Here is a 16,485-nt window from a genome sequence, read left to right as displayed (position 1 = left end):
GCCGTCGTGGCTGAGAAATTGTGCATGTGAGTTGCCTGAAGCCGTATTACGACCCCGCTATAGTGACTATGCCTTAAGTCGCCATGTTGGCTACGCTATTCACCGGGGGCCAATGTAGGGAACTATGCGAATGACGACGAAGCAGCAAGAAACGGCAAGCCACAGCCTTGGTGCACACGCGCGACCCGAGCTTGCGCTTGTTTTGTATTTTCGGCCTGTTGATGTTCCTCGCTCTTCTGGTGTTCCTCGGCCTTCCAGTAGGTCTATACATAAATAAACTACGTGACAATTTATTTATTTATTTAGCCCCATTACGGTGGTCTAGGGACTAAAGTGCTCGGCTGCTGACCCGCAGGTCGCGGGATCGAATCCTGGCTGTGGCGGCTGCATTTCCAATGGAGGCGGAAATGTTGTAGACCCGTGTGCTCAGATTTGGGTGCACGTTAAAGAAGCCCAGGCGGTCGAAATTTCCGGAGGTCTTCACTACGGCGTCTCTCATAATCATATGGTGGTTTTAAGACGTTAAACCCCACATATCAATATTTATTTATTTATTATTTTTTGATTTATTTTGGTTCATAATGAAATAGTTGGTGCATAATGAAGTTGTGAGGTTAATATAGCGCAGCTCTGTTTGAGGGTAAAGAAAAGAAGCCAGTAAAGAAGGGAAATACTGACGACAGGATGAGCACTAAACTTCCAACTTTTGCTCATTGCATGACCCTACAGCACAGCTCACCTATTTGAAGATGTGTACCGCACATGCAAAAGAAAAAAAAAACGTAAGTGTGTGGTGCAGCGCGCACATGACAGAAAATTTAGCTTTAAGCAGATTGTCAAAATTACAATTCTATATTGGCTCGTCCTTGCCCACGCCCAAGAATATCAAAATTTTTTTCAGATAGGGCTACGGATGGCCTACTCACACACACAACCTAACATATTTTGCAGTAGAGTTCACCTCAATAATCTTTCGTGTCTACTGGTTACAACTGCAGCCCAAAATGATACATTGGTCAATTAATGGAGTGCATTTACACGTCTGACAATGCATAGCCAGAAAAATATCCGAAGAAACCATTGTTTTTTACATTGTAACAGTGCTCGCACAAATGAGCAATGATACACCTACCAGTCCTATGTAAACCGCATCGCACGACAGAGGGAACATGTAAATTGCGGCTAGGGAACATTCAGCAAACCTGGTAGTCGCATGCTTCTTTACACAGGTGGGTTGTGAATCCTCCTTAGGATTCGTAAGTTTGCATAGTCAGTTTAGTTTTTCTGGAGCAGAGAACACTACGTGGATGTTTTTTTTATGAGCTATCTTTTTCAAATGATGTGAAATTTTGTGCGCATACGATATGACACTGTTTTTTCTAGCATTGTGCTCTAGCGTGCGGCCGTACTTGCCTACCTGAATCATGCAGCTTGCGTTTATCCATGGCAGGCAATCCGGTGTGCAGGTGTCAGTGACTGAGTGCTTGTTGCATGTGGTTCATGTAGGCGGGTACAGCCGCAGGACAATGGTGAGCCTGATGCTGGAAAAACCAGTGTCATGCCAGTAAAACTAAGTTGACTATGGAAGCTTACGAATCCAAAAAAGGAGTCGCAACCCACCTGTGAAAAAGAGCATGCGACTACCAAGTTTCTTGAATGTTCCCTAGCTGTCGTTTACATGTCCCCTCTGTCGCGCGACGCAGTTTACATAGGACAGACTGGTAAGTATGTCAATGGCCGTCTGCGCGAGCACTGTTACAATGTACAAGTAAGGTTTCTTCTGCTTTATTTCTGGCTATGCATTGTTAAGCGTGTGCATGCACTTTATCGTTTGACCAATGTATCATTTCGAGCCGCCGTTGTAACAAGTTCACAAGAGAGATTATTGAGGCGGACTCTATCGCGACATCTGTCAATCTTAGTGTGAGTACGCCATTCGTAGCCCCATCGGAAAAAGTGCCCGATTTTCTTGGGCGCGGGCGGTGATGCGCTGATATAGAATTGTTATTTTAACAATCTGCTTAAAGCTACATTTTCTGTCACGTGTGCTGCACCACACGCTTACAGTCCTTTGTCATGTGCGTGGTACACATGTTCAACCAGGTGAATTATATAATGTGTTGTAGGGGCATGCAATAAACAAAAGTTGGGAGTTTAGGGCCCATCCTGTTTTCTGTATTTCTTTTCCTCACTGGCTTCTTTTCGTCATGCTCTAACAGAGCTGCGCTGTAACCTTATGATTCTTGACTATGTTGTGGCAGTCGTGTACTCGGGCTTTCACCGGGCGGCATTCGGCTTATGTCACGAGGTTGTTTCCATCTGGCGTGGGGACAAGGGGCTTGAGGCGTAGCCTGCGTGGCATCGTATTCAGGTCTTGGCACGTCTTCATGAGGGAGAGGTGGTTCTGTAGGTTGACACATTGTGGTTGAGGTTGATGTACCGCTTTGCTATCAGGGTTGCTTCTTGGCCATTCACAGACGGTCACGCCACTTACATCGGTGAAACAGAAAAACTTCCTCGAAAGGATATGGCAAGATCAAAACGACGTGCATAGCTTTAATGCTTCACGAAAAGCTCTTACAGAAAACAGTGAAAAGATGCACCATTGCATAAGCTTTAACGATGCCCTGGTCATCGACAAAAAGGTTGGCTCACAAAAATACAGTTCTAGAGTCCTGCCATATCGAAACAACACCTGGAAATATTAACCACTCAACTGGAACCTTACCGAATACATACAAGCACGATAATTGGAATCAGTGGAAAAGAGCATCACAGCAATGAGAATGGCGGGAGGAAGGGCGATGAGAAGGGGACACTCCCAAGAAAAGTAGCTAGTTTCGTAGCCGGTTGAACAAATCACCCCTGAAGAACAAACCGAATCATTCTTAAAACGTCAGGTCAGTTTATATATTTTAAATTTTAACTTTAGAAACTTTGGGCGGCAAGTTGGCTAAAGAGTTCATTTTGCTTATATAAATTTTCACCCAGCCAGACAGATCTCTATCGAAAATGTTCTTTATAGCTTTGACAACTGTGCGCATGTTAGTTCAACTTTACTACATGAACAATTTTTATTTGTACAATAGATCAAAGCAATGCATTTTTATATTGGCAACTAGGTTTCTAAAAACGGTTAAGGAGAACAATTTTTAACCTCACATAGAGGCTGCGTCATGTCACAGCTTGTCATTCTCCACTTTGCTTGTCTATCATAGAAACAACAAATGTTGTGAAATTGCTACTTTTACAAGTATTCCTGACAAGCTTTAAAACAGCAGGGGTCTCAAACTCCGTAGGTGGTACAGATGGCTCCCGGACTGGTTTATGCAGCAGTGGCCGAGACGACTGGCCAGTTTTGCAGCACAATAATTTCCTACAATATTTACTAGAGGGATTGCTGGCACTAGTGTCTATAGAAACAACAAATGTTGTGAAATTGCCATCTTTACAAGTATTCCTGACAAGCTTTGAAATAGCAGGGGTCTCAAACTCCATGGGTGGCACAGATGGCTCCTGAACTGGTTTATGCAGCAGTGGCCGAGACTGGCCAGTTTTGCAGCACAATAATTTCCTACAATATTTACTAGAGGCATTGCTGGCACTAGTGTCTATGGCAGCTGGAATGCGTGGCACTTCTGCCAGCGAGGGAATGAGGGGTAGTACATGAATTTGTCTAAGCTTCATACTTTTGGCTCCATTTGGCTCAGTTTAGCCCAGAGCTGCATTGTAGCAAGGCAAAGTTTGGCAACATTTAACAGTTCCACGTCGCCTGGTTAACCTGCTTTGGCTCACCAATTCAAACCAGCTCACAAATTGACAATAATTCATTCTTTTATTCAGAACAAATGTCAAGACAAAAAAGTAAGTAAAGCTGCAAATGCGTTCAAGGCCCGCAAGCACGAAGACTTGGCAAATCTGTGTACTACCCACCATTCATATGGTGGCTGAATGATCGCTGCGCCAGAGATTTCTCTTTGCAATGATTCACCCCGAGATTGAATGCAGTGGCCGTCTGGTGGCCACTCGCTGAAGCGTGCCGAGTGTGGATTGCTTCCTTCGTTGTCTGCTAGCCACCTAAGGCTAGCATGTGCATGTATATGTTCATTTTCAAAGGGCGGATTGTCCTGCTCTGTTAGCGCAAGTTTAACTGCTTGTATATTTGTGTGGCACTATTTACAGGAGCATTTGTCCTTGCTCAGCTGTATATTGCCACATTCCCTCGAGGTTTTGTTTTAGCTCCGTTTCACTGTCATTAATTCTCAATGCAAGCCGCGCCTGCAGTGTTCGAAAAGCTTCGGGATTGCAGTAGAGCATTTTGTTAAGATCACGCCCGCTTCATGAACATTACAGATTATTCTGGAACCTATGTGGTGGCTAGCGATAACGTTAGAATATTCGATGGCACATGTATAAATGCCGACACGCTTCACTGCTTGTGACTTGATCGACAACAGATGCTCCGTTCGCTGCTATCATTGTCAGTGCTCGTGCATTTCTGTAATCTGTCTTCTTTTACGTGGCCACAAGTTCGCCCAAATCAATAATTTCTTTAGAACATCCAGTCTGCTTTCTTCGTTCGCGCCACTACCCCATGACATAGGGTGGAGGTGCTTCTAGGCCCATGTACTGAATGCCCCCTCCAGCCATGAGCCAAGCCCACACCGCAAAGAGGACGTAGGAGCCAACATCGATCAGTGAGCTAGCCGCAGGCAGCGAGGGCTTTATCTAGAGTACGGGGCTCTACCCGATAACATTCGCAACCCAGTGCCACCAACCACTACAGCGACCACTATGACCGCCCCTGTGCCAAGGCCTGCCACGATCGTAATGCAGCAGCCGACAGAGCCACCGACCTTCCTAGGATCAACTTGTGAAGAAGCGGAGACATGGCTGGAGATGTATGCCTGAGTGGTCGCCTTGAACCAGTGGAACTCGGAAGAAAAGCTGCGTCGTGCCTACTTTTAGTTGGAAGACGCGGCAAGGATCTGTTTCATGAGCCACGAGTGATCACATCAAACTTGGGACCCCTTCCACGGCGCATTCTTGGAAATGTTCACGAGCATCGCCTGCGAAGAAAAGGCTGCTTCTTTGCTGGAAAGATGGTCGCAGCTTCCGAACGAAAGTTTCACAATCTTTGCAAAAGAGATGATTTGTCTGTTCCGACTCATCGACCTTGACATGTCCGAGGACAAGAAGGTCCGTTTGCTAATGCGAGGGGTAAAGCGAGACCTCTTTGCTGGGCTGGTGCGTTAACCTCCCGAAACAGTCGAAGAGTTTGTCTCGGAAGCTACGACAATTGAGAAGACGCTGGAAATGCATACCTGCCAGTACAATCGCCGATCGACGCAAGAAAGCGCAGCTGTTCACACTTTCGGCTCTGACGGCATACGTGAAACGATCCGGCAGATCATGGGAGAGGAGAAACGGAAACTGCTGCCTTCATCGCAGCCCCAACTGGACTAGATTGCCAACATTGTCCGCTAAGAAGTTCGGCAATCGCTTGGAGTTTTCAAAGCACCGCAGCTATGCCGCAAGCGATGAGCTACACTAATGCAGCCCGACACTTTGTCCCCTCTCCGCGCCCATACCAAGACGCCGCTTCGCCGAACTTCTGTCGACAAACTACCGAAGATCCTTTGGCACTGCCGCCGACGCCATGACGAAACCTTCAGAGCACAATAGTATCTTGACCTCGAAATATCGAAACCTCACGTATCAAAGAGGACCTAATGACACATCACGGAAGCATCAGAACAAGCCAACAAACTAGCAACCTCGATGTTCTTATCAACAGCCACAATGTGAAGACTCTCGTCGACACCGGAGCCGACTATTCCGTCATCAGCGGAGCGTTCGCCACAAGGTTGAAAAAGTGAACACCACGTGGGAAGGCCTTAAGATACTAACAGCTAGAGGTCACTTAATAATGCCCGCAAGAATTTTCACAGTGAGTCTCTGTTAAAAGTGGGATTTACCTTGCAATCTTTGTAGTCCTACAACGTTGCTCCACAGACATAATTCCTGATAAAGACTTCTTAGGCCTTCACAGTGCAGTCATCAACCTCAGATCAAAGTTGATAATGCTATTGGCTCCAGCGTTATCATTTCTGCCGGCACACAGATATCAACAAATATGTGAAGCGTCGTTGAAAGCGACCAGTATCTGTTGATCAACCCCAAGATTTGTGTCACCAGAGGAATAGCTGAGTTGCGAGAAGGGAAAGCTATCGTGTTGGTTTCGAACTTCAGCAATGAATACAAGGACGTGATCAACCACGATTGCCAACATCGAAGACATAGTGGAAGCCAGCAACGCTTGTGCCCGCGCTGTGTCTACCAAAGCTCCTACGACAAACCAAGCTTGCCAACTAGCTTTCGACCTTAATGCAAGCCTTCTGACACGTAAGTAAGAACAGCTCAAAACTCTGCCCCAACAATACAAGGAGTGTTTTTCATCTTCGTGGAAAATCGACGAACTCCGGTTGCAAAACATCGCATTCTAACAGAAGAGAGTGCCAGGCCACTCCATCAGAGCCCGTACAGTATCGACGCGAGAACGCGACGCCATAAAGAAGCAAGTCGACAAATGCTACGCAATGACATTATCCAGCCTTCAGAGAGTCCATGGGTGTCACCTGTTGTGTCAGTCAAGAAGGACGGAACCCTACGCTTCTGCGACTATTATCACCGCCTGAATAAAATCATGAAGAAAGACGTGTATCTTCTTCCCCGGATAAACGACACCCTAGATTGTCTTCAGAATGCAAGGTAGTTACTTTTTTTCGATCGACCTCAAGACTGTGTATTGGCAGATGGTCGATAAGAGAGACTGAGAAAAAACTGCCTTCATTATCCTGGATGGCCTTGTTGAGTTCAAGGTCATGAGTTCAAGGTCATGCTCTTTGGTCTTTGCTCGGCGCCCATGACTTTCCAATGCATTATGGATTCAGTACTGGCCGGCTTGAATCGACAGACTTGCCTTGTGCACCTAGACGACGTCGTGGTGTTTTCTTCAAACTTAGACGAACACCTCCGGTGCCTTGAAGCTGTACTTCAAGCCATCACGACTTCCGGACTCGCCCTGAAGCCAGAAAAGTGCCTCTTTGCAAACGAGGAGCTCTTGTTTCTGGGCCACGTCATCAGCAAGTCCGGTGTCCGCCCCAACCCGCAGAAAACAGCTTCCATCGCCACCTTCCCGTCACTCACCGACGAGAAGGCCGTTACATCAACTTCTTGGCCTATGAGCCTATTACAGGCGGTTTGTCAAAAACTTCACCCGCATTGCCGATCCCCTCACTAACCTTACCAGGACCGACGTGAAGTTCAAATGGGAAATCACGCAGGAGGAAGCATTTCAGGTACTGGAACGATGCCTGCACACGCCTCCGCTACTTGCGCATTTCGACGAATTCACCGTGACCGAAATACACACCGACGCAAGCAGTGCATGACTCGGTGTCGTTTTTGTGCAGAGGATTAACGGACTAGAAAGAGTCATCAATTATGCTAGCCGGTTGCTATCAAAGACAGAGGCCAACTATTCTACAACAGAAAAGGAATGCCTTGCAATCATCTGGGCTACATCGAAGTTTCGCCCTTACCTTTATGGCAGGCCCTTCGATGTCTTTAGTGACCACTATGCCTTATGTTTGCAGCTGACTGGAAAGACCTTTCATGTAGCCTCACACGGTAGAGCCTGAGATTTCAGAAATTTGATGTTACCGTCCTTTACATGTGTGGAAGAAAACACTCTCACGTCGACCTTCTGTCTCATGCCCCGCCAAACAACCTCCGCCGGATGACCCAAATGAGGGCTGCTTCTTGTGAAACATGAGTGCCGACAACTTCGCTGAGCGACAGCGAGCTGACTTCGAACTGAGAAGCTTTCTAGAATACCTCGAGGGGCAATGCCGCCGTTTTCCCAAAAGTATTCAAACGAAGAGTTGAGACGTTTTTCTTGCGGAAAGGCGTTCTCTTGAAGAAAAACTTTTTGCCACTTCGGGCCAACTACTTCGTCGTATTACCTTTAGCGTTACGCCCAGAAGATTTAGATGCTCTACTCAACGACCCGATGGCTGGACATCTCGGTGTTTCTCGTATGCATGCAAAAATACAGAAAAAGTACTACTGGCCACGCTTTTCCACTGACGCCACTCGTTATGTGAAGACATGCCAGGACTGCCAACGACGAAAGACATCGCCGGCTAGGCCAGCCGGACTTCTCTAGCCCATCGAGCCAACTCAGTGGCCATTCCAGCAAATCAGCATGTACTTACTGGGGCCGTTCTCGACATTGAATTCCGGGAAAAAATGGATCGTAGTAGCCACCGACTACCTCACGCGTTACACCTAGACAATGGCCCTGCCCAAAGGCAGTGCTGCTGAGGTAACCAAGTTCTTTGTCGAGAACATCGTCCTACGGCACGGAGCTCCACAAGTCCTCAATACTGACAAAGGTGCGGCCTTTACAGCGGACCTAACTCAAGCGATCCTGAGGTACAGCCAAACAATTCACCGCCGGACCACCACCTACGGTTCACAAACCAACGGCCTCACCAAGCGTCTTGATAAGACCATTGCCTATATGCTGGCCATGTGCGTCAACATCGAGCACAAGACGTGGGACGCAATCATTCCGTACGTGACCTTCGAATTCAATACGGTTGTCCAAGAAACGTCACTCATGACACCGTACAAGTTAGTCTATGGGAGGAGCCCAACAATGACGCTCGACGCTATGCTTCTAAACGTTGCTCACGAAGAGAACCTTGACATCACCGCCTACCTTCAGCATGCTGAAGAAGCACGTCAACTCACCCTCCTGCACATCGAAAATCAGTAGGCGACCTATTGCGGTCATTAGAATCTTTGATGAAGTTTCATGAAATATCAGCCGGGTGACAGCGTTTGAGTGTGGACGCCGATACGCCGACGCAGACTCAGTGAAAAACATCCGCGACGCTGCTTCAGATCGTACAGGGTAGTTCGACGTCACGATACACTCAACTACGAGGTTGTTCCCGACAGCATTACTAATTCTCAATGGCGACGTGCGGACCTGAAGTCGTCCAAGTCGTGCGCTTCGAGCCATTTCATTTCATTTCATTTCATTTATTTACTCTCAAGGCCGAAGTATTACAATGTGTAACCGAGGACTGTATTTTGTTGTTGTTGTTGTTGCTGTGCTTTATTTCTTGTGCTTATTGTTCGTTTTCTTACTTTATTATTGTACTTTCGTCTTTTGTTAAAGCATTGGGACGATGCCTTTTTTAGAGGGGAGCAATGCCACATTCCCTCCTCAAGTTTTGTTATCGCCCTATTTCACTGTCAGTCATTCTCAGCGCAAACCGCACTTGCAGTGTTCGAGAAGCCTCGGGATGGCAATTGATAATTTTGTTAAGATTATGCCCGCTTCATGAACATTACAGGTTATTCCACAACTTACGTGGTCGTTAGCGATAACGTTAGAATATTTGATGGCACCTGTATAAATGCCGATGTGCTTCACCGCTTGTCACTTCATCGAGGGCTGATGCTCTGTTCGCCGCTATCAGTGTCAGTGCATTGCTGTAATTTGTCTTTGCTTTTACGTGGCCACAAGTTCGGCCGAGTAAATAATTTATTCGGAACATCAAGTCTGCTTCCTTCGTCCGTGTCACAATTTCATGACAATATGCACAGCAATAAGATCAGTTCGTGCTCTTATCAAGAGTGCTGTGTATCATCATGGTACCGAAACACGAGGAATTTTCAATATTGTGTGATTGCAGTGATGAACAGTGATGAAAGAAATTTGCTTGTTGTTAGGTTTCTATTACTGGTGTTGTTGGTTATCAGATGAGCTTTGTTTTTGAGATATCTTTTTATTGTATGGTCCTGGTCCCCCTACGCCAAAATATTTGTCAAGTAAATTGTAACACTTCGGCACTTAAATTGTCCTTTTAAAAGAACAGAAAATACAATGATATGGAGGTGCTTAAATTTGAACATCCGGAGAAATTTATACAGAGGTGCACACCCTAGTGTTTAGATTTTGGTTCGCTTTAATGTTGAAAATTAATCCTTGCCTCACAGCTGTGTAGTCTAATTTCCAGCACATTATCTCAAGCATTTTGCGTCGTTGTTACAGACTGAATGAAGGAGCGGACATTACTTGTTTGCAAAAAATATACTTTTCTCCTATGGCGGATCTCGTGTACCTTTGGAATTGATGTTATGCGAAGCATGCGGATGGAAGGTGACTGCATTCTAATTTTTTTATTGAGTGAAACATTACAGAGTGGTGCTAAAGAAGTGTACAAATGCACGCACAGACATACGTTAAGCAGCTGCATATGCTTTATATAACCAGTTGTTTCATAGCAGCATGGATATTAACAACACCAGAAGCAATTTGCTGATATAAAGCTCTGGTTCAGTGGGTGGCACCTAACTACAACTGATGTTAACCCCATGGTATGGCTGTATTTTAGAAGTATATATGTGATGTTTATAAAATTGAATAGCCAGCATTGCAATCACAATTGACGTTTCCAGAACATTGGGATCTACTTAAAATGTAGTTCCGAGACCTGGCGTATCTCTGTGGTAGAATATTTCATTTCCACGCAGAATGCTGGGGTTTGACTTGTGCGGGGACCCTATCATTTACTTTTTGCATACGTCCGGTCAACACTTCCGATGTCAGCTTTTTCTTGATGCTCACGTGTTAAATTTACGCATGTCTGTTCTCACCGTTCCTGGGTATTTATAAACTGTCATTCACATACCCGCCCGATGGTATGTGCCTCACCTTTGGCAGAGAGGGTTGAATGACATACGCAATAGAATTGTGACATTATTCATGTAATGACCAGCCAGTCATATTTGACAATGTTACTCTTTCATACTAATTTTGGTTTATCCCAAGTGAACGGGGTCATCATGAGAGTACCGATATGTAAGTGGCTAGATAGATTGATTCGTAGACACTGTAAGCTCCTGCAGGATGCAGAGAAATGCTTTGCATTTCATAACGAACACGTTGTTGCATCTCTGTCATGCAGATAATCGAGGAAAATTGGGTGCTGAACTGCTACCTTTCTATACTGTTATTGAAATAAGAACAGTCGCGCTGTCAGCCTTATAGCTTTCCTGAATAATCAACTGTCCTATGTTTCTTTCATGGAAAAATGAATCAGAAAAAGAAATTGTGAATGTGTTTGCAGTTATATTAGCTCATCGCCCCAGAATATCAAATTCTTTAAAGTATTTTTTTAGTAAAAAAAACCAGCATGCATGGAGACAGTAATAAATTAAATCGCACTGCAGCATAGCAGGCAATACTTAGCCATCACCTACAAAAGAAATGAAAAAACTAGAAACATGATATAGTGCGAAATTGCACAGACAATTGCCAAGTGCAATAACGCAGACAATTGCCAAGTGCAAACATCCCTTTCATTGGCGAATCGTGTTCTCTCATTGGTAATAATAATGTTGAGCGAGCTTTGTGCATCCATTCGGCAGGGGGAACATACATATTACAGGTTAGCTGTTGTGAATTCATTTTAATAGCCAACAAATGCCTTACACTGCTCACAATAAAGTGCCACTGCGTACATTTGTAAGCGCGCCGTTGGACGCCTAATCACACTAGCGTTTTGACGGTGGTGCCTCTTGTCGCCCAATCTTGGGGTGATGGGGTGGATAGGAAACTGTATAGTGCAATATCCATGTATGAATGGATTCTCTAAAAAAGCAGAAATGTTGTCCCTTGTTTTGAGGAATCATATGAGCGAGATAATGATGAATTTTCTTATGACAGCTTGAAAAACTAAACCCAAATTTTGTGCAAACCACACATTGCCAAAATTGTATAAAAAGAGTGCAGCTTTCACTTGAGTCTATATGGTATGTTGGCTAGGCTTGAGTTTGCTTGCCCAACATTCACGAAATGTTGTACCTACAAGAAGCAGCAGTGGTCTACATGTCGCAGTGTCGTAAAGTTGCCTGGTCTCTTTCCGTAGTACTTGCATCTCTTTCAGAGAAGCCAACATGTGTGTAGCTTACTAGATTCAGCATAAAATATGTGGTTACTGCCTTCTTAAAATTGACCCTCTCTTGCGTTTTGCAGCGATTTCTTGACCGGCTTTCAGAAGCGCAAGAAAGAGCGTCAGAAAAAAGCCCAGGAGAAGCTCAAGCTGCAGGCGCAAGAAGAGAAGCGGCGTCTGAGGGCAGAGGTAAGTTGTGCAGTGCATTTCTCGATGAGTGACCACACTGAGCGTGTTACTGAGAGCAGCATTTTGGGCAAGCTAGTAAGGCATTACTTCAAAAGGACTGTTCAGCAAAAAAAAAAAAAAACGCGCACGCACGCGCGCACGCGCACACACACACACACGCACACGCACACACACACACACACACACACACAGTGCAAACTTTCAACTCAATTTATTGTGCCAGTGGATTTGTTTACTGTATGCTGCACAGTATACACTGGGCATGTGCACACTGGTCCTCATGGGCAAAGAGCTTGCCTTTCTGGCAGTGGCATGTTGGAAATTGTATCGGTTCATTGTATTCACTGTGCAAGTATCTGCACTCCTTGTTGTGTTCATGTCCGTGCATGGACTGTGTATACTGTGTCAGTACATAAACAGATTTAATGAGACCATAAATTTTGCAGAAAGTTTGTGCTGGATGTGTCTTTGTTGCCGGTATGACTACACACCAACTCTTGTGTCTTCGTTGTTATCTGTGTTTTGTTCTTGCACAGTCGTTCTGAAGTTATGACAGTAACAATTGGTGAAGCCAACCTCGCTTTCAAAGTTTCAGGTGTTGACAAGACTCTCTCTCAAACCTTTGAGTCTAGAAGAACTTAGCTTTCTGTGCACTCAGGCATGTCCTTCGGTTGCCTGTGCTCTCTGCACTCTTGCCTACTCACCGATTTCAAAAACAGTTTATTGTTGTACCAATACAAAATTTTGCATGTTGGATGACTTCTGGAATAGACTGGTGTGGATGTGTGCATTATCTGCGAAATATTAATAATATTGCCTATAACTGATTTAGTAGTAAACTGATTTAGTATAAATGATCAGTAGAGTTCTGAGGTGGGAAAACTGGTTCATTAATCTTGTGCCAGAGCAGCAAAAAAAAAAGGAACTGAACACACAGGATGCAGTGCCAACTATCAGCTGTTTTTTCATTGAAAAGATTTAGTAGAATATATGGGCAGAAAGACAATGAAAATTAAATGTGCATAAATGTTATCAAATGACTCTAATGGATGGCATAACTCGATTTCAGTTAAGGTCAGCAGTTTACAGGAGGCAGTGTGAAGCATATTTCATGAAATGGCAGGCAAGAGAAAAAAACGGCAGCGCAGGACCAAGACTTGGCTGTCCGTACAAAGCTGACTGAAACAGCAAAAACCGCACACTAAGAAACCAAGCATTGTGTCCTTCGTTCGCTGTCCTGTTTTTGGTTTCGTTCTGCCAAAATATTTCAATTTAATCTTGAAGTGTGTCACACTAATGCACATAAACATACCTGCCAACTCTCACGAATTTTGCCCTAATCTCCCTCTTGTACTAATGCTATTTCAAATCTCCTGAAAAGGGACCATCACAGCAGGGCCGTTTTTTTAATGACGCGCGTACATCAGCCTTTCAACAGCACTGCGACAGTTGAAATGCTGGGGATGAGCAGTCACCACTGCACTTCTTGTTCATTATAACCTTATCGTAGAGTACCGCTAAGTATCGTATTTACGTGCCCTCACATAATAGGTGCACCCCCGGTTTGCTCGTGAGAGATCAGGTTTTCTTTTTTAATTCCCCGCATAATACGCACACCCTGAACTTGCTTGGACCGTACTGACACTGGTGCAATTCGACGCTCTTTTACTTAACTGGATTGAGGAAAAACAAAAAACAAACGCGGGATCGCCTAGTGAGGAAGAAGAGCGGTTGCCTGGGTGTCGGAGTAAGGTTTGCACTGGCAGGGCTCTGACTGCATGCGCTTTGCTTGGAATATGCAATGTGCAATTGCATCCTCATCAAGTGCACTTTGAGTTTCCTGCCAGAAAAGCGTCGTCGTTATCACGTTTCCTATCTCATCCGCAAATTTAAAAGCTTTTCGGCTTTCCGTCGCGATCTTTCGCCTTTGCTGCCACTACGGGGGCTTGAACAAGCTCAGCGGATTTTCATCGCCATTGATTTCCCGGCCACGAACCTAAACATCGCATCATGTGGGCTGGTGTTGAATCAGTGCTTGAGTATGATCTTTTCGACGCTCGATTATAATGTTGTCTCGTACAAACTTCCCGTGCCGGCATGTTTAAAATCAACGACGTATTCAGCATACATTCGACCTATGTTTTAATACGCTTGTGGCTGTGAGGGACGCATGGCACAGTACTTTAAGTGACAAACTTGAAATAATACAAAATAGAGCTGCAGGGTCGCTAATCAAGAAATGACAGATACACCAATATAAAAAATTAGCTGGGATGGGAATTACTCTCATCGCATTGAAAGAAACTGCGGCTAAAGCTCTTGCACCAAATATTTCACAGCAAAACTGGCATTCTAAAAGAAAAGCACCTTCACAATCCTCATTATGTTTTTTTGCGAAATGATCATTGCTTCAAGATTTTAGAGTACCGTACCAGCTCTATTGCGTATGCTAATTCATTTTTTGTTCGTTCTATTAGAGAATGGAATAAGTTTGCTAATGAACAAGTGTGCTGCATAAATGAAGATGTGTTATTTTCAGCATTGTAACCCCCCTGCTTGCAGTGCCTTTGGGCTAAGCGGGGTAATCATTGAATAAAGAATAGGGTAAAGACAACATATCGAACTGTAGACTAAGCCTAATCAGCATTTGTTGCTTTTCGGTGGCGGGCGATCAAAGTGAATAAAGAATAAGGACAACATATCGAGACAACGAAATTAACGGAACTCTTTGCCTTTGCCCTGCTTGATTGAAAGAGGACATGGGTGAAACTTGTAACACACGAGTGCTGGTTGGAGATTCGATTGCAGTGTTTTTGGATACGAGGTGCGAGGCTGTGAAATGATAATTCGCTATCGTTCAGCGTACAAAACTTCGGCCGTGACAATGCGTTTAATCTAGGTGGCCTGAAACGTAAACGGCAAATTTTCGCAATAGCGCTTGCTTTTTGTATTTTTTTTTTTCGGGCCCATTTTTTTAGCAAAGCGGGTCTTTCGCATGCCTCAGTTCGCATACCTCGCTAGGCTGCACTAGCTTATTTTGCACCATTGTAGCCTATGAAGAAGGCTGTTTCGGCTATAGTGCAGACATGCGGGGCGTCGCTGACTTATGTTATCAGCAGTCTATGCTGCAGTCAAAAATTAAACTTTTGAAAATTTCACCCCGCCTAATAGGGAGACCCTGAAATTAATGCCCTATTTTATGAGAAAACAAAGAACAATAACAATAACAATAACAAAGAAAACATGGTTAATCCTCCGTTTCAGGAATCTAAAGTGATACGTGTCCCTCCAGAGGTAGTTGAGCATTCATTCTGCATTGTTTCGCCACAAGGACAAAGGAATGAATGCTGCTGTCATGCGAAGAACACAAAGAATGGCAAGCTGCTCGAAACTTGCAGCACACACCTCAAGCAGAAAGCACGCACGAAAGAAGCATACACAGGACAAACATGGACAAACAACTATCACACCTCGACACTTGACCTTTGAGACGTTATGTACACAATTTTGTACACCACTCGTTTTTGCTGTATTTACATCAAGTACAGAATAAGAAAGAGCAAGCTATATCATAGTTTGGGTGAATTGAAGTTCCTGCATAATAAATTTGTGTTCATTTAACTTCATTTTGCAGTGCAATGATACATATTGATATGTCTACAAGACGGATTTATTCAGAGGCGACGTAACGGTTGACTCGACGGTATACAATGAACGCTCACTAGAGACCCGATGCTGATGACCTCAGATGGATGGCGCTCACCCACAGAGGGGGATGGGCTGAGAACCGGGCGGCAGGATACTTAAATGAAACTAAAATGAAATTGAAGCCAATCTGAAAAATTAGTTTAGAGATAATACTGCCAATAAACAAAAATAGTTGCTGCGCAAGCGGACAAACCATCTCTTGATCCTGACAGACATCGCTACGAATTATAAACTAATGATCTGAAAAGGTTAGGGTTCACTAGCACGGTAATCTTTTAGTTGCATTGATGTAATCAAACACAGTGGAGCATATATCCCTGTGACCAGAGACCTCTTGCCACCAACCGAACGTCCTCTTCTTCTGCCACCACCTTGTTCCCCGCTACACAGGTGCACATATTTAAATTACATATGTGGTAACATTTCCCTCCGCGCAGACGAAGCCCACTGGGCGAGTCAAACATTCTCTCGAGGAATAAAGCGCTTCTAACGCCCAACATGGGCAAGTTCAGTTTTTGCAGACCGTCGGCCGTTCGAATGGAGACGTGCTATG

General features: G+C 44.7%; 1 protein-coding gene across 3 annotated transcripts in view; it reads left to right on the top strand.

Moving 5' to 3' along the window:
• Positions 1-16,485, top strand: part of vito (nucleolar protein viriato) — a 157,428-nt gene that overhangs the window by 44,481 nt on the left and 96,462 nt on the right. For all 3 annotated transcript variants that reach the window (XM_037417987.2, XM_037417986.2, XM_075883356.1), the window contains exon 2: positions 12,119-12,224. In XM_037417987.2, the coding sequence (XP_037273884.1) occupies positions 12,119-12,224 (106 nt within the window). The remainder of the gene's footprint in view (positions 1-12,118; positions 12,225-16,485) is intronic.

This window comes from Rhipicephalus microplus, unplaced genomic scaffold, assembly GCF_043290135.1.
Source record: "Rhipicephalus microplus isolate Deutch F79 unplaced genomic scaffold, USDA_Rmic scaffold_16, whole genome shotgun sequence".
In the NCBI taxonomy this organism is placed as follows: Eukaryota; Metazoa; Arthropoda; class Arachnida; order Ixodida; family Ixodidae; genus Rhipicephalus; species Rhipicephalus microplus.
Note: the sequence above shows the minus strand (reverse complement) of the source record. Positions and strands in the feature narration are given on the sequence as shown.